This window comes from Notolabrus celidotus, chromosome 12 (assembly GCF_009762535.1).
Source record: "Notolabrus celidotus isolate fNotCel1 chromosome 12, fNotCel1.pri, whole genome shotgun sequence".
Classification (NCBI taxonomy): Eukaryota; Metazoa; Chordata; class Actinopteri; order Labriformes; family Labridae; genus Notolabrus; species Notolabrus celidotus.
In genome coordinates this window covers 12,058,318-12,086,185 of record NC_048283.1, presented here as the reverse complement: position 1 = coordinate 12,086,185, position 27,868 = coordinate 12,058,318, and the positions used below count along the sequence as shown (strand labels likewise).

The following is a 27,868-nucleotide window of genomic DNA, read 5'->3' as shown; positions in this document are numbered from 1 at the left end:
TGCGTGCCCATGAAGCGGTTGGCCTAGGTTCAAATCCAGCGTGCTGCCTCTTTCCTGCATGTCATTCCCCCCACTCTCTCCCTGCTTCCTACACTATCGACTGTCCTCTCCACTATAATAAAGGTGTACACACACACACACACACACACACACACACACACACACACACACACACACACACACTATACTACCTAGAACTTGAGTTATGTTTCTATAATTCTGAAAACATTCTATACAATCTATACTAATATTCCTACTTTATACAGGGTAACAAGGACACCTTTGCTTTTCAATTGCTCTAAAGTTTTTATGGAATGACGAATGGACAAACTCAATTATTTTAAAGTCCATTTTATTGATGCGAGTGCAGAAATCTCAAAGCAAAGCTAGCTGCATTATGAGATACCACAAAAGGTATGCGAGAGAAGAAGTTTAGACTTCAAAGTGAATGTAATCTTGGTATTAAACTCCAAAACGGAGCAGAAATAGCTCCTAAAATCCTCAAATTAACTCCTGCAGAGTCATTTAATTGTTTTGTATTCAAAAATGAGAATATAAGTTGCGAACGGAAGTCTTTTCATAACTTAGCACACAGGGGGTTATGGAGAGTTTATTCCTCGCTTTGCTTTCCATACTGCAGTAAAATAAGACTACATAATGAGTTGCAAATACACATTTAGACTCTACTGGAATCTCATTGTGATTTTATGCAGATTGGGTGACGCCTTTGAATTAGCTGCTGTGTCTCTAAACTTCATGTGTGTGCTTCTTCTGTCAGAGTCATCGGAATATAAACTGACATGAAGGCTTCGGTTTTAATGAGTTTGACTTTTATTTGCCTGTGCGAGTCAGAAGCAAACAGGAGGAGTTAAAAACGAATGCAGAGGGTTGAGCAAATACTGGAAAAAGGCCTTGTGGGACTTAACTCATTACCTCTTCCTAAATGAAAACAATTTTAGCAATGTCAGAGGGATTTGCAGATAATTGAGGAGACAGGCAAAACTGTTTAAAAGGTTATTAAACATTCAAGCCAAGAGAGGATGACAGGTGTTTTATTTCGGGATGAATGTTCCTTTGGCAGCTATCATTCAAGTACCTTTGAGGGAAATCACAGAGGATTCAGCAGCTAGGCCTGTAGTTACACAGGGCAGCTGTGTGAGTGTGTGTTTATGGCCCTCCCTCCCCCCTGTAAATTTCCCCCTGAGCCTCTGCTGTTTGTAGGGGTGTTTGGTAGTAAAATTGCCTGCTTAAATACGCATTAAAAATATTTCCTGCCAGATCAGGGGTAGAGCGAGCAGAGGAGATATATAATACCTCATCTCGAGCCGGGCGTCACAAGATAGATGCATACTAATGGCCGCTCCCCCCATTTATCTGGCCCCTTCTCTTGTTATTTTTTTCTTTTCTGTCTCCCACTCTCTGTACCTCTCTCACTCTCCTTCACCATCTGTTAGCATATCTCCATCCTTTTTATCTCTACCCCGACACACACACACAAGCGCACACACACACACACACAACTCCATCACCTCTATCTCATTCCTTTTTTTTCCCTCTGCAGACAATCTGAAGGGAAGACAGCTTCTTCACACAACCTACAAAATGTTTATGACTGCGGCAGGTGTGGAAGGTGAGATGTCTTCCATAATACACATATATATATACACACACACACACACACACACACACACACTCACACTCGAGATGAGCCTCGCACGGCTGCATCATCTCATACCTTAATCCCAGCTTCAATAGACGAGATATTATCGCCCTTATTAGCCTCTGAATGGGAACTATAGCAAACAGCCGTTCTGTGCTTCAGTGTTCAATGGAGCATGCTGTTACTTACGAACACCACCCCACTCTTCTTCTCCTCCAACCCCCACTCCACCCCCATCTTGCTTTCTTCTTTCTCGCTTGCTTGTCCCTTCTCCAAATCCCTTCTCAATTCTCCTGCCATCCCTAAAATTCTCTTTCACCCTCTCCTCCTACTTCTCTCATGCCTTGTGCTCCTTTCATCAATTCCTCTTCTTTTCTATCCCACTCCTCCTCTCTTCTACTCTCTTGCTCTCGTTCTCTCCCCTCATTATTATCTCCCTGTCGCTTCTGTTTTACATCTTTTCATTACTTCTTTTCTCTGACATGCTGTACTATTCCTTTCCCCCCTCTTTTGTTTTCTCTTCTCTCCTCTTTTCCCTCTACCCCTTTTCTCTTACTTTCCGATTTCTCCCTCTCTCCCCTTTTTTTTCCACTTGGCAGTGCTCAGCCTGTTGTTCCATTGTGTCTACTGGGGCCTGTATGCAAGGGAAGGAGTTGGAAATGGCAGCCTGAAACTATTGGGTAAGTTGTTCTCTTGCAGCAGCACCTGAATGACTGAAAGACAGACGGATGGATGGACTGACGCTGCCTCACTCACACTCTGCCCAGGCAGAATGAATAAGTGGAGGATGACAGATGTTTGCAGGCTTGAGAGTGCAATAGCAGGTTTGACAGGCATTGTAAGGATCCTGCATAATATTGAGTGCGTGTGTGTGTGTGCACTGTCTCTATGTGTGTTTAGTGACCTGGTTTTATCTCTCCCCTCTGATATTACAGATTTGGAAACCACAGCCTAATTACCCCCTCTCTCCTCTTTCTCTCTCACTTTCTCTCTCCAGGGAAATTACTGTTCTCCATCAGTTTCCTGGTTTTCCTTCTCATGCTCATATTGTTGGGCAAAGGTTTCACTGTCACCAGGTGGGGGTTCACACTTCTTTGTGTGTGCATGTGTGTGTAGATTCGTTCCTTGTGTGTCTGTCTCCGCCTGTCACTTTGTACGGGTGTGTTTATTCTGACACCGTCTCTCACTGTCAAGGCCGCGCTGTCACAGCCACAACACCTTATCTCGCTGTATGACAATGTAAGGTGTCAGTCAGAAAGTCAGTTAGTGGGCAGGATGTCGCAGTTTGGACGACCCCCCCTGATACGTCAGGACAATGAAATCGACTGATGCTGCTTTTTTGTGTTTTTCTATCAGCTGAGCGATTACATTATCCTCGCAGAGCCAGCTGACAATTGTTGTGGTTCCCTCGCTGCGTTTTGGCAAGGCTTCGTGGACATTTGCGTGGGATGTGCATCATTTCACAATGGATGATTTACGGATGATCTTCTTGGCTGGATTTTCAGCGTCTCTCCATCTCACACCTGACTGGACAAACACCCTCTCTGCTGAACCGTCAGCTGTCTTTCCCGTTGTCCAGTTCCAATCCAAAAGTTTGGTTATAAAACATGCCAGCTGTTCTGGAAATGATGCTCAATTTCTGCCAAGCTCACTCCAAAAGTACGACTCTGAGTCGGTTTTATGTGAGACGACGGCACAGTCTCGGTTCTTTTTTTGGTTCAAATCTGAACAGCTTAAATAAACGGCTGTTCAAAAGTTTTTTGAGTTTTGATTCGCGGTGAGTCATCATCTGAACCAGCGCCGGTAGTTTGAAGATTTGTCCTGCTTCCGGCACAATTAAATCTCTGCGGATGTTTTCCAGACTGAACTCATGTAGTCAAAACTGAGCTTGCAAGATTTAAGCTGGCTTTTTTGACTGTAGGATTACATCCTCCTCTGGCTTCAGAAGATTCTATGATCTCTCTCTCTTTCTCTCACTTATTAAACCCTCTATAAACCCCAGTGAATAAACTAAAAACTGCCTCTCCATCAAGCTTAAAAATGCTGTTTATCTGCAGTAAGTGATAAGTTGACAGTTTGGAGATAACTACCCGACAACTTTGATATTTCTTCTCTGATGTTTGCTGTTGAATTAGTCTGCGCCAAAGCGTGTTTTTGACGGAGGCTTAATGCAGAAATTCTTCCATTTGTTGACTGCTGCTGTGCAAATGAAGCAGCCTTTCTCTCTGTTTGTTAGTGCGGGCAGTCCTCTGAAAACCTGACGTGTCCATAAGGCTGCATCCTCTTTAGGTTTAGCAATCTCAGCAGTTCTTTGTGCTGTGTGCTGTGAAGAGCTGCAGTTAGATTAAGCTGTCTTTGCTCTGTGTGTACAGAACAACATGCATGATATCGAGTGTTTGTTTGTGGATTTGTTTCTTATTTTCCGCTGACGTATTATTTGATCGCCAAGCCGTCTTATGTGCGTGTGTGTTTGTTTGCACGTGTGTCAGGGCGAGGATCAGTCACAGCGGGTCGGTGAAGTTGAGCATCTACATGACAGTCTACACGATCACCTACATCATCCTCTTCATCTATGAGGCAGAGGTACGGTACTGCATTCACAATACTTAACACTGCACTCTATTCAACACCGGGGTTGCAACTTTGAATGACTTTTTCACGACTCTGTTCTATTTTTGTTACAGTTGAATGATTAAAAATCGACTGAATCATTAACAGTTTCATAAAAAGTTTCAGTACAGTCGACTCTTCACTCTTTCCTTTCTTCTCCTAATCAGTATCACCATTCTTGTGCCACATTGTTTTATTTTTTTAATCTAAGTTGTCAACTGTAAAAAAAAAAAAGCATCCTGTCAGTCAAACATAAAAGAAGAAAGCACCGAAAGTTTGCCACCACATTTGAAGCAAAAACACTTAACAGTAATTTTCACCCACAGCAGAAAAGTCATTATCAGTTTTGACAGTTTTTTTTATTTCCAGTCTTCACTTGTTTCAGATTCTCCAATGTGAAGATGTTTCTTTTCTTCTTCCTCTATCATGTAAATTTAGACTCCTCTCTAATGGAACAATCAAATGATTTTTTTTTTTGTCTGACATAGAAAACTCAAACAATTCGGGAAATCAAACAAATATATAAAATCTTTATTTCTCGTTCTAAATTTGGCACTATTAAAATGACCATCATAAGAGTGACTTGAAGCAAAGCCTACTCCAGTTTGATAATTAATCTTTGTTAACTCAGACCCTCAGCTTGTTAAACATCTCAACACTTCAAAGTTCCTCCTCTTCAGATGTGACTTGAAAGTAGCGTTTGAGCTACACGAGAATGACTGAGTGCAATATTTGTCTTCCCACAGTATCTGCCCCTGTGTTATTGCTCTCTTTGTTTTTTTTGAATAATCTCATAAAGATCCATGGAAGAGTAAGGCCCACAGATCAACGTGGGCTGTAATGGCTTTCCTTGTCAGCTCACTCATTACTTTGATATATTGTTTAATATAAATTTGCATCAAGTTGATTGTTAAGGGGGGAGAAATCTTTAATGAGTTACAAATTATGGATCCTGACAGGTAGCTTCTAACCATAAACACGAGTACAGAGGTCCTTACTACTGTACCTGAATATAAACTCCATGATGACTCTGCTCAATAATAGATCAATGACTGTTTCTCTAAGGTTTCCTGGATATAGAGGTTTAAAGCTCCTATCAGTGTGCTGTTAGACCTCCTCTCATTAATTATACTGCCCAGCTTATGAATTATTAACACACCTAGCAGAGTAACGGCTCCATACATCTCTGCATAGTGCAGAGGCCTCCACACAGTCACATGTAATGATGGTCGATTAAGGGACAGTGCATCACAGTCTTTGAATACAGCGTGGGAACAACCCACTGGGAATATTGCAGTAGAAGGATACAGGCTAAATTTAACACAGGAGCCTATAGCAACTCTCTCACTGCAATATGTGCATGTGAAGCAGTGTGATTTATCTGCCGTCTGCCCTCTTACATACTCCCTGCTATTAAAGAGCCAAACTCAGGGGAGCCTCTGCTAAAAATATGACAAACTAGGTTACAATCGGAACTGAAATGAAGACTTGAGGAGCGTTTCTGGCTCCAGGCCCTGCAGCTGGGAATCTGACAAGCTCTGGTCGGATCCAAAGAAGCTCCTCCACAGCGGGCTGTCAAACCAATGCATTATGTAGCAAGGGTAACCCTGTATGGTCAACGCTATCCAGTCACCGGACTGTGAAATGCAATCTTGAGTCCACAGATGCAAGAAAGGCTCCACACACACACACACACGCACACATCCAGGAACTTGCACACACACTTAGTGACGACCTAAATGCGAAGAGGGAGTGTCAATGTCAAAGACTCGCGCAGAGCTTTGGCTCGGTCATCACAGCGCATCAGCTCAATCTCCAGTCATCCATCTTATTAATTAGGACTTGGACTACAATGTGTCCTAAAGCTTACAGACTGTTTCTCCTTGAGCTTGTTTTATAGTAGAATTCAAATTTGGCAAAAAATGTAATGCTTTGATACATTCTTTTATCACATTAAGCCTTCATGTGTAACTCCATGCATTACATTAACGCACATAATCTGGATTATTATCACTGCTCATTGCACAATAATGCTGATTCTATACATTAAATACTGCACACTCCCTTTGAAACTTCACCCACATTCCTGTACACAATACTCAGCTGTTTTATTACACTGATAAGATATATAGACATAGACGGCTGTGGCTCAGTGGGTAGAGTCGGTCGTCTATCAATCGGGAGGTTGGCGGTTTGATCCCAGCTCCAGCAGTCTCATGCCGAAGTGTCCTTGAGCAAGACACCGAACCCTGAATTGCTCCCTCTGTTGTGTGTGAATGTGTACGAATGAGATTAGTTAACACTGATGGCAGCCTCACTACATAACAGCCTCTACCATCAGTGAGTGAATGGGTATGAATGGGTGAATGTGACGAGTAGTGTAAAAGCGCTTTGAGTGCTCAGAAAGACTAGAAAGCGCTATAGAAGTACAAGTCCATTTACCATTTACCATATTTTGTGTGTTATTCCTTTATTTTCATATTTTTGATTGAATCTTTTTAAGTACCTGGACTGTAGGATTATTGCTGTTTATTTTCTGTTGAATGTCATGGACTGAAAACATCAAGACAAATTACTTCTACATGAACCTATTTGGCAACAAGACCCAGTTCTTGCTCTGATTCTGATATTCCTGTGCCAGTTTTTTGACCCCGGCGAGGTGCTGTACGCCTACGACAGCCCTGCAGGCTACGGACTGATGGGCCTGCAGCTGTTGGCCTACGTGTGGTTCTGCTACGCCGTGCTCGTCTCCCTGAAACACTACCCCGAGAAGCAGCCCTTCTACGTCCCTTTCTTCACCACGTACACGCTATGGTGAGACCTGCTCAGCTTCTGCCTCGCTGCCCTAACTGTGTGGATATTAGCACCTGAGCCAGAGATTGCAGGAGTAGGAAGATACACATTTCTCTGTTTGAGGTCTCTTCCATTTGAATAATTTATGCCGCTCAGTAAAAATGTGCACGAGATAGCTGATGCTTTAGCGGTGCGAGAATGAAAAGTTGTTTATTCTACACTATCCTTCTACAACGTTGTGTGCCCAACCTCAGTGCTCCATTATTGTACTTGAGCGAATGATTGCTGGAGGAAAATATCTATTTTTCCTCAGCTGATGAGGTCTCTTCCATTAGAATAATTTATGCTGCTGTATATGTATGTGCCAGATAGTTTAAAGCTTTGCACTGGGAAGTAGTGCTTTTCATTTACCCTGAGAAAAAGTCCTCTACATATGCAGCTTAGCTTCTCTGCCCTTCACTCACTCAGTATAATAGCATCAGCTTGAAATGAAGAGTAGATTACAAAGACTAATATTATCTCTGTATTTCTCTCTCATTGCTGCCACTATCTCCCGCCTCATTATCTACGCCTCTCCTCCCATCTTTATCTCCCTCTGTGCTTTACATCTATTTCCACTCTCTCCGCCTCTCACCCTCAAACTCTTTTTTCATCTTTTTTTCTTCTTCTAATGTGTTTTTTCCACGCTATTATCCTAAATCGGCTCACTTGTCTTCTTCAGGTTCTTCGCAGTGCCTGTTATGGCTCTGATCGCCAACTTTGGGATTCCTCGCTGGGCCCGAGAGAAGATTGTCAACGGCATTCAGCTTGGCATCCACCTCTACGCCCACATCGTTTTCCTCGTTCGTACTGCACACTCACACAAACAAAAGCTCTTGCAGACCCTTGCTCTTCTACATAGTTCACATTCAAGAGTCATTATTGCCATTGTCAGTCATACATTATTCACTATCCTTGAGTCATAACTGCCTCATGCTGATTGTCTCCTCCACACATCATTATCTACCTCCTCCTCACCTTCTTGACACGCTGTTCTTCACTAATGGGCTGCACCGCACTCGCAAATGTCCTTTTACATATCTGCTCACAGTTTTCATTGTACTCCTCACTTCTTACTCGTGCTTCTTTTCTATTATCTACTCAATAAACTGTATCTATTGATGACCGATGAAAGGAAAAGTGAAGGTCATCTTCCTCTTTTTGTGCTCTTAAGATTATCACAAGACCTTCAGCAGCCAATAAGAACTTCCCGTACCATGTGCGGACATCTCAGATCGGGATTCTGTTGTCGAGTCCGAAAGGAGGCGAGGGTGCAGAGAGCTTCCCCCACCATGCTTACGGAAACAGCTCCTTCCTGGGAGACTCTCAACCCAACTTCACCGAACTGTTCTCCATCCAATCAGTGAGTTTCACTTTTTAAACCGCAACTCTTTTGTCCTGGACTTGAACTGTAGAAGCTGAAAAAGCAGAAGAGAGTGAGGAGGTGAGAACAATTATTAATCTCTTTTTAATTGTCCCTATTTCTGAGCAGGTGAAGTAAAAGAAGGAGCAGAAACAGGTTAAAGGTACCAGAATTAGACTTCCAGCCTGTCTCTGTATTCAGTTTCAACACCTTCAAACCATTTGTAGTGTTTGCTTCGTGAAATTGAATTCCTCTTAGCTGAACTTTTTTTTTTTTTTTTTTAAAGCTTTTAGAATGCAAACCTCACTGTGTCGACTCTACCTTGAAATTAACCCGTGTCTTATCCAAAATAGATGCCTAAAATTAGAAAGCATCAGTGTGAGTACAGGTAGTATGGGGACCTGATTTTAAGGAACATTTCTTGGCTCAAACTGCTGCCTCTCATCTCTGCTGGCTTCAGGTGAATGACAATGAGCACAGAACAATGTAGCAAACACACACAGATATGAAAACACACAGGCTTAAAGGAATAATGATTAAATACAAACTTTTGGAATCTTTTTCATACTGCACATAAATAAGAAGACCCCAGGATATTCAAACAAAATGACACAACATGCAGCCACTAGTAAGAATTGTTCAGCATGACAGAGGAACTTGCTACAGAGTTGACAAAAGTCATGGAAACTAAACTAGAGCCATGAGAAAGAAATAAAAGTTATCAGTCTCTGTCAAATACTGAGGCATCTTGAAGTGCATCATGAATTGACCTGCAAACTTAAAAACAAAAAAAGCCAGTTGTCTATTGTGGTGTAAGGAAAGCAGTTCAAATTAATAGTTTTTTGTCTCCAGGCTAGTGTTAAAAGAAATAATGTCTCCAGTTCTTCAGCTTCTGGTTAGTAATCTAGCAACAAAATTGCTGTGTTTGCTCCAGACATCAAATTACACTGTGAGAGTCTGGCGGCTGAAAGTTCAATTAAACATGATTTCAACGTGGCCTTCATTCTTTCAAAGCCTGTTATCAAGGTGCGCATGAAGAGCGTCCCCTCTGTGATGCTAAATGAAATGCACTCAGTCTCGTTTTTTGTTTTAAGTGAAAGAAATGTAGTTGCAGATGATTGCATGCATTGACACTGAGAGTTAACGCAGCGGACCAGGGTTGTTTGGAGGGAAAACAAAGGGAACGCAGTGTTGTCTCTGAAGACTTTATGTGGTATTTGATCTGGAGGATGAATGGTGGCCTCATCACAGCAGTCTGTCTTTGTTCTGTGAGGTGGTTGTGAGCCAGATTGAGTTTTTCAGAAAACATATATACAGATAAAAGAAAAGTGCTCTTTTATGTCCTGAATTTGGACATGATTTAAAAATAGAAGAAAACAGTGAATTTGGTATGACAAAATCAAAGCTTGACAGGCTTCAATTTGCTGCTGTGGATTTTTTAAACTTGCCTCAGGAGGAAAAACACATTGCTCAATCATTATTTTTTTACACACATTTAAAGTTGAGTCTCTTACACCGGGATTGATGATAGCGGATCACTGTATGTTTTAGTTCTGGCAGTCCAATCACCAAACCACAAGTCTGAGACGAGTCTTGAGTCCTCAGCGTTCAAGTCTGAGTTCAGTCTGAGTCATCCTCCCAGTCAAACTCCTCTTACCAGAGTCTGAGTTGAGTCCTGGTTATTGTTATTATATAACTGTATGAATCTGAACTGACTGTGTGTTCATTTTTTGATGTGTAGAAAACACATTTAATCTATTAATACCAGATTCAGACTGATCCTGTCTGCATGTCTGGAGATTAAAATTGTCATTGAAGTTACAGCGCTGTACGTCATGCGGAAATGTGCACTGTGGCTCTATTCATGAGGAGACAGACTCATTGATTCTGCTGAGCAGGGATCACTGTAGGGTGTCCAACGAACTCAGAAATAGCTGCAGCCCACCCGCTGTTAATCTGAATTTTAACCAACCAAACATTTTGTACCAGTGGTGGAGTCACTTTAGTTTTTACCATTCACATTAGAAATCAGCAATAGCAGTAGTCAACAGTCTAAGTAACCTTAGCACTGTCTTTCCCTTGGTGTCTCTTTTACTTATCACACATGTTGCCCTGCTCTTGCTTGCATTTGCTGTAACTGAACTGCAGCTGAACAAGACGGCAGGTGCCATGAGCAAGCAGGCAGGCAAACAAACGTTCCAACTTGCGCTACACTGAATAAATGATTTGGGCCTGATATAAAAATCTGAACAAAAACAATGAAACAGTCTTTATCAATAAATACCTCTGAGTCCTCCTCTCTGTTATGGATCGAGAGTTCTAATTGAGATTAAAGGGATTTTGGTTGGAAGTAAAGAAATCCGAATCTGGTCCACAGGTTGCCTCACTAATCAGTCGTTATTGGGAGCACCTGTGTTCTCCCTCAGCTGGTGCCTATCAGCAGAGGGAAGCTATGTAAGGAGGCTGGAGCTCTTTGTTCAGATGGGTCTTCTCACAAGAGGGTCAACACCTTCAGTTGGCTTTCTTTGATGAATTAATGAATGAATGAATTTGTGCTATTTGACGATCATCTTTTTACCCCTGATGAATCACTCCCATTTACTTTTTGTTTCTGGCCAAATTCCTTTGTTAATCTATGCTTTGATAGAATTAGTGGATGTCTGTGGGGAGTAATAATTCCTACAGCATCTTTCAGAAAACAGAATTTTGTTCTTTTCTTTGGATTTTGTTATTACAGTATTTCTCAATTGCTAAAACACATTTCTTGACATCCACCACGCTTTTCTCAACCCCAAAAGCACAAAATAAAATACTTATTGCAACTTCTTATTTTTCCACAACACGACCCCTGCCCTTAAGGTTTTGTATTCGGGAACCGTAACTCTCTTCATCTTCTGAGTCCTAATGCAGTGAAAGCACCAGTCAGAGTACAAGTCACAGTCACCAGTGCTTGAGTTTAACCCTCCCGTTATGTTCGTTTCTCTGGAACAGCAATAATATTCCTGGGTCAATTTGACCCGGGGCATATTAAATTATCATAAAGTGTCAGAACCCTCAAAAAATCCTGATATACATTTTTTTAAATCTAATTTTTAACTCAATTACTAAACATTTAAATCAAGATTTAGTCCATTGGTGTTCTTTGATTACAGATCATGGTGGAGGATATCTCACTCGTTTTTCATTAAAGTTAGTGTTAAAACTTTTTTTAATGTACATTGGAAAGCCATAAATATAAATACAATAGTTTTACATGACATAGATTTTTGTTTATTTTATTTTAATTTAGATTTATTTTTTATGAAGTGATGCTGATAAATTAACACGACACCTCTTCTGTCACATGCTGCCGATATTTTTATGTTGCATTTAGCTGGTTTGGAAGGCACTTATTGCCTAAAATAGACTTTAAAAAGGGTCAGTTTGTTCCGAAACATAACAGGAGAGTCAAAAGTCCTGAAAATAGTCCTGGACTCGAGTACCACCACAGCGATATATTGCTTCATCAGTTTGATGACTTTGGTTTTGCAGAGTTGCAATGATTGAATGAGTTGATCAATAGAAAATGTATCTTCAAGTTTGTGAAGTGGCTTATGATTAAAGCCAAACCAAACTAAACCAAACCATCAGAGCTATGACTGAAGAATGTAAGAATATTCCAGTCACACATTATGAAAAATTCAATATCTTTGTGGTTCAAACAGCTGGCCTGATGGAATAAGATATTCAATGATTAGATCTCAAGCTCTATTTATTTATTTATTTATTTATTTTAAGTTTTGTACCAAACAGTTAAAGGACTTTCACCAGATTAACTAATAATGACTGTAATCATAACTTGCAGCCATAAAATGTGCTCACAGTTGCTTATTTTTCTGTGTATTCTGTATATTTTTTTTGTATAACGATCCTATTTACAGTGGGGCAAAAAAGTATTTAGTCAGCCATTGATTTTGCAAATTCTCCCACTTAGAAAGATGAGAGAGGTCTGTAATTTTCATCCAAGGTACACTTCAACTATGAGAGACAAAATGAGAAAAAAAATCCAGGAAATCACATTGTAGGATTTTTAAAGAATGTATTTGTAAATTATGGTGGAAAATAAGTATTTGGTCACCCACAAAGAAACAAGATTTCTGGCTCTCACAGACCTGTAACTTCTTCTTTAAGAAGCTCTTCTGTCCTCCACTCGTTACCTGTATTAATGGCACCTGTTTGAACTCGTTATCTGTATAAAAGACACCTGTCCACAGCCTCAAATAGTCAGACTCCAAACTCAACCATGGCCAAGACCAAAGAGCTGACGAAGGACACCAGGAAGAAAATTGTGAACCTGCACCAGGCTGGAAAGAGTGAATCTACAATAGGCAAGCAGGTTGGTGTGAATAAATCAACTGTGGGAGCAATTGTAAGAAAATGGAAGACATACAAGATCATTGATAATCTCCCTCGATCTGGGGCCCCACGCAAGATCTCATCCCGTGGGGTCAAAATGATCATGAGAACGGTGAGCAAAAATCCCAGAACTACACGGAGGGACCTGATGAATGACCTGCAGAGAGCTGGGACCAAAGTAACAAAGGCTACCATCAGTAACACACTACGCAGAGAGGGACTCAAATCCTGCAGTGCCAGGCGTGTCCCCCTGCTTAAGCCAGTACATGTCCAGGCCTGTCTGAAGTTTGCCAGAGAGCATATGGATGATCCAGAAGAGGATTGGGAGAATATCATGTGGTCAGATGAAACCTAAATAGAACTTTTTGGTAAAAACTCAACTCGTCGTGTTTGGAGGAAGAAGAATGCTGAGTTGCATCCCAAGAACACCATACCTACTGTGAAGCATGGGGGTGGAAACCTCATGCTTTGGGGCTGTTTTTCTGCAAAGGGGACAGGACGACTGATCCGTGTTAAGGGAAGAATGAACGGGGCCATGTATCGTGAGATTTTAAGCCAAAACCTTCTTTCCATCAGTGAGAGCATTGAAGATGGAACGTGGCTGGGTCTTCCAGCATGACAATGATCTCAAACACACCGCTCGGGCAACGAAGGAGTGGCTCCGTAAAAAGCATTTCAAGGTCCCGGAGTGGCCTAGCCAGTCTCCAGACCTCAACCCCATAGAAAATTTGTGGAGGGAGTTGAAAGTCCGTGTTGCCCAGCAACAGCCCCAAAACATCACTGCTCTAGAGGAGATCTGCATGGAGGAATGGGCCAAAATACCAGCTACAGTGTGTGCAAACCTGGTGAAGACTTACAGGAAACGTTTGACCTCTGTCATTGCCAACAAAGGTTATGTTACAAAGTATTGAGTTGAACTTTTGTTATTGACCAAATACTTATTTTCCACCTTAATTTACAAATAAATTCTTTAAAAATCCTACAATGTGATTTCCTGGATTTTCTTTCCTCATTTTGTCTCTCATAGTTGAAGTGTATCTCTGATGAAAATTACAGACCTCTCTCATCTTTCTAAGTGGGAGAACTTGCAAAATCAGTGGCTGACTAAATACTTTTTTGCCCCACTGTATATCTGCTAATCATTTTAATCCTTTATGCCAGGCTTACATACAGATCCATAGTACAGTAAATACTTACAGCAGTTTGATGATCTGAAGTTTGTGGAGAGTAAAGTAAGTGAACTGGAGGTCAGGTAACCTTGCGTAAGTGTAATTTAATCTGACCTATATCAGCACAGGTGAGTGTGCAGGGGGAGCTGTCAAGCTGTGATGAATGGTATTTATGGTGTTACTAACAGTGTCTGACCCATGTGACACTTCTCTGACCTCCATCCAGAGAATCTGAGAAGTCAAAAGTTTAAAACCACCGACCTCTCTCTCCTCCCTCCAGGACCCGGTGAAGACAGTGGAGGAGACGGTGGCCCGTAAAGGACCCGAGGTACCGAGGAACAGCGAGCAGAAGATCATCACCACCGCAGCTGATTTGACGTCAATATTGCCCCCACCGCCACCTCCGATACCCCCACGCCTAGCCACGCGCTCGCCCCCGATGCCGCCCCGGCTCCCCTCGTTCACCGAGTACTTCAGCATGCAGGGCGGAGGAGGAGGAGGATTTGGAACGAAGGCATGAGACTGAGAGAGAGACTGTCAGACAGAGAGAGAGAGAGAGAGAGAGGGAAAGGGACGGACTGACAATACAAAGTGAAGACGAAGGCAGAGTGGAAATCAAGGTTTTTCTGTTCAAAGACAAAAGAGACGAAAAAAAAAAGTTTGGATGGAAGAAGACGAGACATCATCAGAAAAGTGATTCCCTAAATGGTACCTTTTCACCTATGAATGAAAATAACCCGGGGGGGTGGAGGTGGGAATGGCAGTGAGATAGGAGTGCTGAGCTTGTTAAAGAGTAAAGAAGCAATAAATATTTAATGTTGACCAGTAAAAGGCACACGGGGAGGAGGATGACAAAGTGGATGTAGCCAGAGCAATAGAATGATAGCAGTGCACGAGGGCGGAAATGAACAAAATCCTTGAAATACTTTTGTTCAAACATTCATGAGGCATTGATGGTATGCCTGACAGAGTTTGTAAATAGCTAAAACTGGAGAGAGCTACTTCTCTATATAGTTTTATTTTAAAAAAAGGAAACTTGTTTTCATGTTTTTTTTTTCACATCATTTATTCCAGTTGGTGCTGTGGACATTAAAATAATCTCATGCCATTACATTTAAAGAATTTATGTAAAAAACAACAAAAATAAAAACATTTTTTATGTTTGACACATTTTGATAAAGCATAGATATTTACTCTAAATGGAGTTTGTTGAGTTGATTTATATTCTTCTATAATTCATTGCAGCTGGTTATTCTGGATTGATATGCTGATGTGTAAATGTAAAATGTCACGTTTACTGTGGGCACTCGTAAAAACACGCATGTTTGTAATGTATATCCCGTCCAAAAAAAAACTGATCTATGTACTCCATGTGACCATACAATATTGGCTTATTGTGTGTATTGAAATCTATACGTTTGTAAATACATACGATAGGCTTCAGTATATTTTTCGATTGGATAAATTCCAATTAAAAACCCTCTCGCGCTGTTGAACTCGATATGAAACCAGTGAAAGAGCTGTTTGTTTTGGCTCCATTTTTACTAGAGTGCAGAAAAATGTCTGTGTTTGTAGACGTTGGTGAATGTACTGATGCAATACAGCACAAGGACAGGGGTGGGTTTCAAGTTACTGAAACACCACACTACACCTTTATCGATTTATTCTCTCTACCTTTGGCTCTCCACTGTAACACTCTGAAGAGCAGGAGGCTGCCTTTCTGAAAAATACTTCTAACTTTATCCTCACCCCTGTCAACTACCTGAATCGATGTTGGCCTAATCTTATTGTGTAAAATTGAATGAATAGAACTAGTTTCATATCCCCCAAACATTGAACTATAACAAAAAAAGAAAGCCTTGTAGATGAAATGTGAAACAGCAACACAACTGTACATTTTGTCTGTCCTGCATGGAGCACTTTAATGTTCCTGGTCTTAGTCTGTTTATTCGTGATGATGTCACCTTTATACGACTGCTTTGAAAATGTATTCACACCACATCCTGTAGTATTCCAAAAGCATACGCCTGTAAATAAGTCTGAAAACGATCTTTGGCTGCCCGGACATTTTAGGGAACACGTCATGCTTTGTCGATGTAATTTAACATTTGATTCACTGAAGTTGATTAGATGTGAGAGTGTCATTGAAACTGAGTTTACCACCAGCTTCCTGCAGTTCAGAGCCTATAAATATCTGGGAAAAGACAATAACTTATGTACCTGTTTCGTTTTAATCCGTCACTGATTTCAGATTCATAAAAGTGGTGGTACTCAGCTTATTGACTTTTTCCACATGGAGGCGATTTTTCTCTCGTATCACACTCCGGGTGGGAAGCTCAAATGCTGTGTTGTACTGCTGCATGCCTCGCTGCAAGTGATAAAGTGATGCCATGATTTATGAAAATGTCACCACTCCAAGATTAATCAATGGCTAAAGAGCTGGTGACTTTTGTCTAAATCTGGAGGTACATAACAGGGAGTCAAAACAACATAAGTAAAACCCTTTTAGCTGCCATCACACGAAGCTAATCTTAGCATTCAGCCACTAGCTAACTTAAACATTAGCAAGAAATTGGCTAAGTGCTTACGTTACAATTTAATAGTGGTACATGGGACAGTAGGAATGGCATACATTTCTAGCTAATGTTCCACTTAGCAAAGGAATGGCTGACTGCTAATATTAGCTGTTCAGTAATGCTAGCTAGCTAGTAGTAGTATCAAATATGTTTTGGCTATAGACTATAAAATATGGACGTAGTATCCGTGACATCACCCATCTGTTTCTGAAGCACTGTTTTGAGGCCAAGCGGCAGCGGCAGCCATATTGCTGCTGTCAAACGATCGTGACATAAAGAGGCTACAGTGTTCCCGCCTGTCAATCAAGTCAGCTGTGCCTCTCATTTGAAGACTCGTAATCTCAATATCTTTGAAATTGTCACGTTAGAAAAAAATTCACACCTCGTACAGTGTGTGGCGATCGAGAAATGAGCTATCCAGTCTACACTCATCTTTTGTACCAGGCTGTAAACATGTTTGTTTCTGCTGTAAAGATCGGCTTTCTTGAATTGGTGTGTATGTGGTTTCCGGTACTTCCGGAGCCAGCCTCAAGCGGATCCTCGATGAACTGCAGTTTTCAGCACTTCCGCATTGGACTCATATTTTTTAGACCACAGGTTGCCGTGTGGTTTTAACTTGAAACAACTTTTAAGATGCTGATCATTTTGGAAGTGAAAAAAAATTGCATTTCTTTGCAATACAAAATAAGAGTAACAACCATAAGCTAGCAGTTTAACATTATAGTAGCATTTAGCTTCCCACCTTGTGCGTGACATCAGGAAATTGTCCACCATGTGATTATGGTGAATACTACAGATTTATCACTGGCGATGTCGCTGTAATGGACTACTTTAAGATGTTAGGACTGTGGTGTGTAATTTGTAAGAGTGTAGTCAGAGGTGTAACGTGAAACAGAATGATACTTGAATTTGAGTATTACTTGTTATTGCTGATTATGTGTCTGGTTAATATTAGGCATGTCTGCCATTTTGTCTGCTGTTGCCTATTGTTACGGTTGCCATGACCCGACTGATAAGACACTGGATTACTCAGCTTAAAGACAGGACTACTGATACTGTAACACTGCTTAAAATGTGTGTGTGTATATTGACATAAAACAATAGGACTGAGACACACTTAAGGGAGAGATGTTGAAGAAAAGAGGTTATGTATGCATGACAGAAAAGAGCACAGCTTTTAGGTGACTCAGAGCGATCTGGTTAAGAGCACATCACTGAAGCACTGTTCAAATGCATTTTAATGGTGTCAAACGATGATTCTAAATATGCTGTACATATACACTTTTTGCCAAAACAATAAAAAATATGGTTTTATTAGAGGCCTTGTCTGGCTGTGTGTGTTATTTGGCTGCGGTGTCTGTGTTTGAGACAGGACAGGGGCATATGTCCAGAGGAGTCAATGTAATATCTGTAAATCATATTTAGAGTGTGTTCTCATTACAAGAGTCCATTAAAGTAAAACAGCACAGGGACACAGTCCAGGCTGGTCACAGTCTGATGTAGGCTAGCCTAATTATTTCAGTGACTGTGAGTTTCCTCTCTTTGACTGTGCAGTCACAACAAACTGCTCAGCTGTGCTCATTCTGCATTAACGGGCCACATTTGTAAAAGCTTTCAGTCTAATTGCTGCCACAGCAGAGATTAAAAAGGGAAAGAAATAGTTTGTTTTGTTATTTCAAACTTCTTGTAATGCTGATTTCTAAGACGTATTTTGCATTGGGATCATTTTTCATGTATTTTATGAATCAATAAAACAATGGTGCAGCGGTTAGTGCTGTTGCCTCAAAGCATGAAGGATCCTGGTTTAAACACTTGGCTGGTCATGTCCCCCTCTATGAGGAGTGTTGGCGCTATTTACATTGTTTCGTGTGTTTGATTATTTTTACTTTAATCAATTGATTTATTTATTGTTATTAAATTCAAGGTAATTAACTTTGATGCCATAGGGGTATTAGTATATTTTGTTACTCAGTTTTATAGGTAGATAGTTTTGCACCGGGTGATGTCTATATATATGGGTAGGTAAGATAGGAGGGGCGGACACCGGGGATGGTGAATGTTTTTTTTCCCGGGAAATTTGAAAGAGACGCTACCTTTTGTTTGAGTGAACCTTTTGTTATACAATAAACCACCAAAACACTGAATACTTGGCTGGACATTGACACTTATCTGGACACCGTGTAAGATCCACTCTCCCCGTGCCCCGTGGCCGGGTTTTGATTTGAGATTTAAGTTTTGTAAGTTGACCAAGTCAAACAGCTACTACAAAGTAAAAAAAACACCCTTTAAAGTGGACGTTTTGTGGATGCAAGCTGTGACTTTACCTGTGGAAAGGATCGTCGGATAAAGACGGAGAAAGCAGCATTGGAACCTGCAGAGTCAGCGGCCTGCATTCTGAAATCAAAGTAACCTGCTCATCGACATCGGTACGTGAAATAAAAATTGTGTGTCTGTATTGGAAAACGGCATCACTATTGGAGTGTTGGAGTCCCTATTTCACTGCTTATCAATGAGTACTGGAACAAAACGAGATGTATTGTATCTTGGATGACGCGCAGCTGTGATTACATGCAGCTGTGATTACGCATGTTCTCCCCGTGCATGTGTGGATCCTCTCCCACGATCCAAACAAAACATGCTTGTTAGGTCGATTGGTCACTTTTCATTGCCTGATAATGTTTGTTTGTGTCTATATGTTAGCCCTGTGATATGCTGGCAAACTGTCCAGGGTGTACCCTGCCTCTCGCTCAATGACAGCTGGGATATCAATCAATCAATCTTTATTTGTATAGCGCCAAATCACAACAAACGTTTTCAAGATGCTTTTACAAACATAGGAGGTCTAGACCACTCTATGTCAAATTATGAACAGAGACCCAACTTCAAGACAGGGTAAGACTCAGTCTCATCTCATCTTTATCCACCATGAGCATTGCACATCGCAGTATTTAGCTAGTTACAGTGGCGAGGAAAAACATCCTTTTAACAGGCAGAAACCTCAGGCAGAACCAGACTCATGTTGGACAGCCATCATGCCTCAAACGAGTTGGGTCTGGGATAGGCTCTGGCCTCTCTGCAACCTTTAATGGGATAAGTGGTTTAGATAGTGGATGCATGGGATGCATCAAATGGTGTACATTACCACCATGGTGTCATCCCTGTGTGGGAAACATTAAATATAAAAGATTTTCTGAATGTTCTACTTATTATTTAAGACTCTAAAGAGTTTTAAAAACTTGACCTAATCTGATTTGGCCTTTGCTGCTTCAAAAGTGACACCCAACACCATGACAGTGCAAAACTAAACTTCTGAATGACCCTTTAGAATGTAAAAGAAGAGTGCTGCTGTTGTGTTAGCCATCAGCAGGATCAACCTGCTGACCATGTGTTCAGAGAAACAAGGCACAAATTTGTTATCAAATAGTATTTATTGTCATTTATACAACCACTCATGAATGTCCTTTCACAGAGACATTCCTCTCCTCTGTCGACTCTGGAGTTGGAACAGTTCTTTTTGCTGAAGAAATACATCAGTCTCTGAAAGCCTCTGTCTGCAGCATCTGCAAACAGCTCCTTTTGATCAAGCTTTGGCAGCTAGCTGTTGTGCCTTCTCCTCTCTGTAGCCTTTGAGCAGCTGGTTGATAAGAGAGAGTTCGTTCTCCTTTTTCACAGGAAACAGAGGAGGGAATGGGTTGCCTTTGTACTCCAGGACAGCCATCTTGGCTCGGTCCAGATTCTGTCGGTTTGGGATGCGAGCCATTCGCGTGTAGCCCTTTGACTGAGTCTCAAACCGTGGAGCGAGGACCTTGAACAGCTTTGGGACCAGATCCTTTTCCTGAAGAGAGGAAGCAGAGTCAATTAAGAATACGCTTCCTGACGACTATTTGAAATTCAAAAGGGAGGCAGAAGGAGCAGCAGATACATACCGTCATCCAAAAGCTCGCCATTTTCATCGCCTTCTCATCAGTGTCTCCCTTTTTGGCGTAGTCAACCAGCTGGGATAAAGAATAGAGAGAGTGAGCATCGTGATGAAGAGAAAAAATAAATAAATAAGACTAAAGTGAAAGTAAGACCATCTTAAGAAATACTCTTGGTGAGTGCCAGTTCATAAGTTGGCAATGATTGTAATTTAAAGTGATTTAGATGCATAATAATGAAGCAAGTAAATCATTTTTATGACTCATTCGATTTATATCAGGCTAAATATATTTAAAGATGTCTGCACAACTCTTTTAAAACTACATTCAAGTCTTACTTAACTCCTTGGAGCAGAAAAGGTGAGGTTGTTTTAGCAGCACAGTGTTGTCTGTGGATTCATAATGAGCTGTTCCGTATTCATATGTGGTTGTAATGTTTGGGTGTCTACAGACTTATTCAAGTATAAAGTGTTATTGCTGTTTGGACTCCTGGAGAAAATTTGATTTAAATGCAAATGTGTCTCTGATGACTGAATTGAAATTGAACTGCGTCCATAAAGGAGAGCAGCTGTATGCACATCCTGCTGAATTAAGTCCAGATGAAAAACTTGCTTTTAATTGAAGGAGAAGTGGAGAGTGTCACAGCACTGGACTTGAGCTCAAGAAAATCAATTACAATTTTCTGAATGTAAAAGTGGATACAAATATAGAGCGGAAAATTAATATATGCGTCTCTGAATAAATGAATCCAATAAATCCAACACTTATCACAAGCTTAAACTTTGTGGTGTTTCCATCATATTCTGTAACCTACTTTTAAACATTAGTATGTAGATGTGTCAAGTAACGAAGTACAAATACTTTGTTACATTACTTAAGTAGAAACTTTGGGTATCTATACTTAACTGAAGTAATTATTTTTCTTTTTTTTTTTAAAGTTATATTTTTGGGGCTTTTTGCCTTTATTCCATAGGACAGCTGAAGAGAGACAGGAAATATGGGGAGTAGAGAGCAGGGGAAGACATGCAGGAAATGGTCGACCGGTCGGGAATCGAACCAGCGACCCCTGCGACGAGGACTGTACCCTCTTTCTACTCCTCACATTTTAAAAATAGCCTCATTATCTTCCGCTCCATGAAACACATTAATGCACATATAATGTATTAATGTATTTGCATTGTATGAAAATGCATTCATTTTCAATGGGCATAAATGCGGCAACCCAAATATTTCAACATTAACATATTAATATAACATTATAGTCATTATGGCCTCTAGAAACATGTTTTTTTTGGGAGGAGGGGTCATGCACTATAGGCCCCTATGGCGCAGTCTAAGCTTTTGTCCTTAATGGCATATTTTTCCCCCTTACATTACTTTTACTTTTATACTTTAAGTAGTTTTGAAATCTGTACTTTTACACTTTTACTTGAGTAAAAAGCTTGTGTTGATACTTCAAACTTCTACAGAAGTCTTTTTAAACCCTAGTATCTATACTTCTACTTGAGTAATGAATGTGAATACATTTGACACCTCTGTTAGTATGTTTACACTTAAAGTATGACCAGTCATTATGCTTTTCAAGTCATTCAAACATAGTATTTAACATGTTGTAGCATTTGAACTTTTAATGATGCATTTGTAAGGTGAACATGTTATTTCATATACTGCCTGAGCTTTATTCACAGATCCATATGTCACATGATTCATTCAAATGCAAAAATAAACTTGACTGCATGAAAAATTTGTGGTTTTGAAAATGAACATGGAATTAGAGTTTCACTGCTATAATAAGAGTGAAATAATGCCCAGCCTCCTGTGTACTATGTAAGTCTGTCTCACTGGATCATTACAGTCAGTCTCATGCTGTAACATTAGCTGTCTGTTAGCTAGCTGTTAGCAGGCAGCATGCAGAGGTCGTTCTCACCCTCTCGGCGTAGAAGCGGACTTCATCTGCTCGGGCCACAGTGGTCTCTATCCTCTCATGTCGGACCAGTCCCGTAAGAATATTTCTCAGAATGTTGATTCGGGACTGTGGACCCATCCCCATCCTCCGGGCCACCCGGCCATGGGAGATCAACATTTGCAGCGTGAGACGCATCTTGTCCGGATAGATTCACCTGCGAGTCAGAAACGTGAAGACAAACTACAAACACTGAAGAACTCTAAACACCGAGTGAATGTTCTCACCAGATCTACCTGTAACATACGAGAGTTACCTCAAAGGAGGAACAAACCCTGAGGTCAGTTAAGTCAGTACTGTGGAGTTTACAGGGGCTGTCATTACTGGTGCGTCATCAAACATGTCCGACCTGGGACATGAACCACCGAGCGACAGTTCCGCTAAACTAAATGTAATCAGAATCGAGTAAAACGAGAGGGAATATAATAATAATATTATTATTATTAATAATAATGATAATAATAATAATAATAATAATACTTTATTTATATGGCACTTTTCAATACAAGTAACAGAGTGCAGTACAGTGGGCAATACAAACAAGAAGAAGTGCAAAGCAAAATGAAGCGATATAAAATGAAATGAAATAACAGCTTTTAAACCTTACAAACGTATAAAACAGACCCTTAAAATCAGAGCTAAAATTAAATAAATCACACAATAAAAGCTGTCCTGACATAAAACACGGGATCGACTCTGCTGGACTGACATCTAAATACAAGTACTCAGTCTATGGCAAATATCAGTATTTTATTCTTGTTATTGTCGTTTATTGTTAATTAAAGATACTATTGTTTTTCTGTGTATTGTTTATTCAAACAGCTGGGTTTTTTTTTTTTTTTTTTTGAAGAACTTACTTTTTATTTTGTTTTAGGCAACTTAAACAGTTATTTATACATCTTTACTGTCTCTGTTGATATATAGTTTCATAAAATATAATATAATAATAAACAAACATAACAGAAATACCTTTAAATAAGAGTAAATTATACATACAGGTGTATTACCCTTCCATGTTATTTTATTTTATATATATATATGTATATATGCATAAAAGATGGCTTTTGGTCTGAGAAGAAGTTTGTTTTAATGTTGGTGGTTGCTTTGATTGTGAGGCACACATCAATTTGTTTTGTCACTAAAATGTGTATACAACTCAATAAATATATTGATTTGAAGAAAGAAAAATAACAATAATACATACATAGAGAAAAGGGAAGGAAGAGAAACATGAAAATAAAAAGAAGTAAATAAATAAATGAAATAAAAAAAAGGGCACTTAACTTCACCAACACAGTCATGGCAGGGCTCCACCTTCCAACCAACACATCCCTTTGCAGTCTCACAGAATATGTTATCTTTTCCATCAAATACATTTCAGAAACCTTCTTAAACCACAAACTGAGTGAAGCGGGCTCAGGTTTTAACCACTTCATAGTGATAAATTTGACTGCTGATGTCAACAGTATTTGTCAGCTGTGTGTCTTGAACTATAACTGTATTGCCCCTATTAGCATATTTCTTTTTGTTGGTCGCAGTAATTAATAGCATTAAATCAGTTTTTTTCCCTTCTCATTTTCATCAGTCATTTGACTGTTACTGCAAGAAAGTGCTAGAGTGCTTATAAGAAATATGGATGTTACACTTTTCTTTAAAATGATTTTGGAATATTTCCTGCAAAATTTCACAGACAGAACCGAAATAGCTGTAGCAGATGTAAAGTGGCCACGATGCTCTACAGCAAGTCTGTGAAAATATAAGTATGATGCAAGAGAAAGGGTATTACACATGGAAAATGGAATATTGGAAACTTATTGCATGCTAGGCTTTGGAGATATTGCTGTGTCATGAAAAAGAAATAAAGGGTTATTATGGGTTTTATTTTCTGCCTTAGAAAAGACACCTGCTTGGTTCTTCCATGCACACCCGAAGCTCCATGACAGAACACCCTGCAGCTCACCATTACACTCACAAAAGGACCTCCAGAATTACCCACTGTAAAATGTCAGATTGTTCCTGTCTACTCTTTAAAGTAGCACTTGGTGCACTATCAATTTGCTTACTCAGCACTTAGCTGAGATACAAAGCTGACAGGAGTCTTTGCCTTTGTGAAGGTATCCATCACAGGATCTTACAGTAACACACCATACTGAGACTTTTCACCCCGTGACAGCAGGGGCACAACTGGAGGGCAGAGCTACAGGCTACACACACAGTTTGAAGGTTTGCTTAGCTTGATCTGCATGGTGCACTGTTTGCCAGCTAGGATTTACAGACTCACAGATTCACACTTTAACTAAGAATCATGCTTTAAAGACTTTGCTCAGTTCTGTTCCAAACTTACACTTTGAAACCTTGTGTTTCATATTTGTATGAGGCATGATCCGGCCTGCTTTGAGTATAGCACAGGATTTGTTGTAGTACAGGTTATAATCATTGCCCTGACCTTGACTTGTCCACAGTTGCAGGTCCAGGTGGAGCTTCTCTCACAGACAGACTTACTATGGCCTCTGATAATGATGACTGCAGGGAAATCTTTCCTTGCAGAGCAACTGTTTCTAAAGTTTATGGTAAACATTTCTCTTTGGTTGGATCAGGTTCAGTCCGATCTAGTCCATCAATTTGATTTGCATAAGGTCTTGCATGACAACAATATATGACAGAACCTAAGTGAAGAATGGGCTTAAAACACTTGATAAATACTGATTTAGCAACAGATAAATTAACTGTATTTGGATAAATGTACTTTTAGTGGGTTAATGATAAAGTATAACAACATTATCATTAATTAAATTAATACAAAAAATAATTACTTAAACTAAAACAGTACAAATGGTCACATAGAGTTGGGTATTAGTTAAGTTTCTACAGTGTTCTGAGTATTTTAAGAAATTTCATCCAGCATGTCCTTCACTCAAAATATGCCTCCCAATTTGTATTATTTCTGAATAGAAAACAAAACTGCAGTGCTTTTAGTTTGCCCATTGGAGCCATTTTCATTAAACTTGTTTAAGTAAATTAGTGTTCTGTGCTCAAAAATAAGTGGCTTTTTGGTTTAAATTGACTCTCTTTAGGAAGATAGTTTTTGCAGACATAAATAGACAAAGAAGCATTTCGATCATTCTGAGTGGGATGAATGTTAATGTCCATTTTTCATGAAAGAAAAAAAATGAAAGCACAACCAAACAAAAGGAAAGTTGTGCAAACATTTAGCTCAACATGTTCCAATAATCTCACTGTGTATAGTGTCTCAAAGCACAGTGCCTATAGCTAGAGGTGTCTACTGAATTTTTTTATTGGATAGGACCAACTGAGGCACTGATATATGCCGGGGTACACACATTACTAGCAATTACCCTTGCTGTCTTCACCTCCTACATTAAAACTATAAATTACGTGTCAAACAGTTGTTAGATCCTTGTGTGTAATTCTTTTAACTTTAAAAAGAAACATAAAAGTGTGGCACCATATATATCTTAGCTTAATTCTAAAATGACTCCAAACTTGTTCAACAGAGCTGGAACAGTCGATTTTAACATAAGTGATATGACATTCTGCAGCAGTGGTTTGAATTATGTGACTTTTAAACACATTTAAACACAAAGTGGACTATTGAAAGGATGAGAGATTGTACCTTTATTGTGTCACTTTTGTAAAAAATAACAACCTTTCTCAGATTTCCTGTTTGTGAAGAATGAAACTGTGCTGCTTCAACAGGCATATCAGGAAACTCAACCACTTTATGTATCAGTGGCACGTTAGACAGCATATATTCTGGTGTAAATTAATAATGGAAAAGGAGATGCTTTGAATTTAAAGATTTTATTGACTCAGATGGAAAATGGCTGCACATTGTTCAAACTCAACAACAACGTTGGAGTGAGAATGGTAGAATAGAGGCAGCAGAGTAAGATGGTCATCACTTGATCAGACTTAATAGCTGGCCATGGTGTCCTCCAGCCAGTCGTTGAAGAGGCAGACCTGTCAGTGAACACAGAACAAGGTTTTAGCACACTTTTCATGACCAATTATCACTCAGCAATCATTCTTAATTCAAAGAGATATTGAAGGTTTACCTTGGCGTAGACACCGGGGTGATCCCTCTCGGCACATCCGTAACCCCAGGACACAACACCCTGAAGCTCACCGTTGCACACGACGGGGCCACCAGAGTCACCCTAAGAAAAGAGAGTGCAAGGTGTCAAAGGTTAATAAAGCCATGCTAGGATATTCATACAGAAGTAGCTGTATTGCTGCCTTAATGTTGAAATACATACCTGGCAAGAGTCCTTGCCTCCCTCCAGGTATCCAGCGCAGAACATGGCATCGGTGATCATGCCAGGGTAGGAGTTATCGCAGTCCCTGTCGGACAGGATGGGGATGTTCAGGCACTGCAGCTTGTCACCGTTGGCGGCTGAAAATAAAGACAAAAATGTAAAGATCAAACTGGTGCTTCAGTGCAGTACAGACTCACATGTGAAGAAGACAATGCAGGATTAATACTCACAGGAGCTCATGGTGTTGCCCCATCCGGAGACCTTGCACATGGTGCCAGCGGGGGCACAGCTGGTGGGCAGAGCCACAGCTGACACGTACTCATTGAGGGTGGCGGACTTGCTCAGCTTGATCAGCATGATGTCATTGTTGATGTTGTAGGAGCTGTATCTGGGGTGGCGGATGACGCGGGAAGAGCTGATGAACTGCTCGGTACCCTCGTTGACCCTGATGTGGTGCTCTCCAAGACGAACCTCAATGCGACTAAGAGATGAAGAAGAGCAGCAGATTAGGATTAACAGAGACACACAAATATGGCAGCTGAATGACTGTTTACACCTCAGGAAAACATTGTGCTTACGACTTGTAGCAGTGAGCAGCAGACACAACCCAATCCTTGTTCACCAGAGAGCCTCCACAGAAGTGGTAGCCAGATTGCAGAGAGACCTGATGGGGCTGGGAGTGGGGTGTGCACTCATACCCTCCGACGATCTTGTCGTCATCAAGGGCGACTGGAAACACACAAGAGGCAAATTAGTTAAAAACCAAATGAACAATATTTAGAAACTAGAACAAGTCAATAATTAAAGAAGTTCAGGTGCTTACAGGCAGCTCCGATGAGCAGAACAAAGACCAGAGACCTCATGGTTGCTGAATGATCTTGTGGATGATAGACTTGGGTTGGAGTCCTGGTTTATATGCGATAGTACCGCTCCACTGACACACCCCAAAGATTATTTTGAACCAATCAGGATCCTGGAAAAAATTCCAGGTTTCAGATAAGCAAATATTTGCTTGGGTGCTGACTGGTCAGCACTGGGACACTACACGTGTAGCTCTTTGAAATCTTTTAAGAAACAAGAAAAATGCAAATATGGATTTGAGAATT

The 27,868-nt window shown here is 40.3% G+C and overlaps 3 protein-coding genes across 6 annotated transcripts in view; 1 reads left to right on the top strand and 2 right to left on the bottom strand.

Moving 5' to 3' along the window:
* Positions 1–21,302, top strand: part of tmem145 (transmembrane protein 145) — a 67,754-nt gene extending 46,452 nt beyond the window's left edge. Inside the window, exons 8-16 of the mRNA XM_034698660.1 lie at positions 1,562–1,630; positions 2,260–2,340; positions 2,658–2,736; positions 4,150–4,243; positions 6,912–7,084; positions 7,785–7,905; positions 8,277–8,465; positions 14,310–19,031; positions 20,278–21,302. Coding sequence (XP_034554551.1) covers positions 1,562–1,630; positions 2,260–2,340; positions 2,658–2,736; positions 4,150–4,243; positions 6,912–7,084; positions 7,785–7,905; positions 8,277–8,465; positions 14,310–14,549 — 1,046 coding nt within the window. The 3' untranslated portion in view covers positions 14,550–19,031; positions 20,278–21,302. The remainder of the gene's footprint in view (positions 1–1,561; positions 1,631–2,259; positions 2,341–2,657; positions 2,737–4,149; positions 4,244–6,911; positions 7,085–7,784; positions 7,906–8,276; positions 8,466–14,309; positions 19,032–20,277) is intronic.
* On the bottom strand, positions 20,015–22,866 carry mrpl17 (mitochondrial ribosomal protein L17). Of its 4 annotated transcripts, none has more exons than XM_034698668.1 (4): positions 22,742–22,866; positions 22,450–22,642; positions 20,532–20,600; positions 20,015–20,440 (listed from the first exon to the last, which is right to left on the bottom strand). In XM_034698668.1, the coding sequence occupies exons 2-4, from the start codon at positions 22,621–22,623 to the stop codon at positions 20,186–20,188; spliced, it is 498 nt and encodes a 165-aa protein (XP_034554559.1). In that variant the 5' UTR covers positions 22,624–22,642; positions 22,742–22,866; the 3' UTR covers positions 20,015–20,185. The 4 variants fall into 4 exon arrangements, with proteins under 4 accessions (XP_034554559.1, XP_034554560.1, XP_034554561.1 ...); XM_034698669.1 differs by having other exon boundaries at positions 22,450–22,668; positions 22,742–22,838; XM_034698670.1 differs by having other exon boundaries at positions 22,722–22,837.
* A 3,425-nt stretch (positions 22,867–26,291) lies between these two features.
* On the bottom strand, positions 26,292–27,636 carry LOC117823456 (trypsin-1-like). The gene is made up of 6 exons (XM_034698664.1): positions 27,586–27,636; positions 27,341–27,491; positions 26,993–27,243; positions 26,763–26,899; positions 26,562–26,663; positions 26,292–26,466 (listed from the first exon to the last, which is right to left on the bottom strand). The coding sequence occupies exons 1-6, from the start codon at positions 27,623–27,625 to the stop codon at positions 26,419–26,421; spliced, it is 729 nt and encodes a 242-aa protein (XP_034554555.1). The 5' UTR covers positions 27,626–27,636; the 3' UTR covers positions 26,292–26,418.
* Positions 27,637–27,868: the final 232 nt, after the last annotated feature.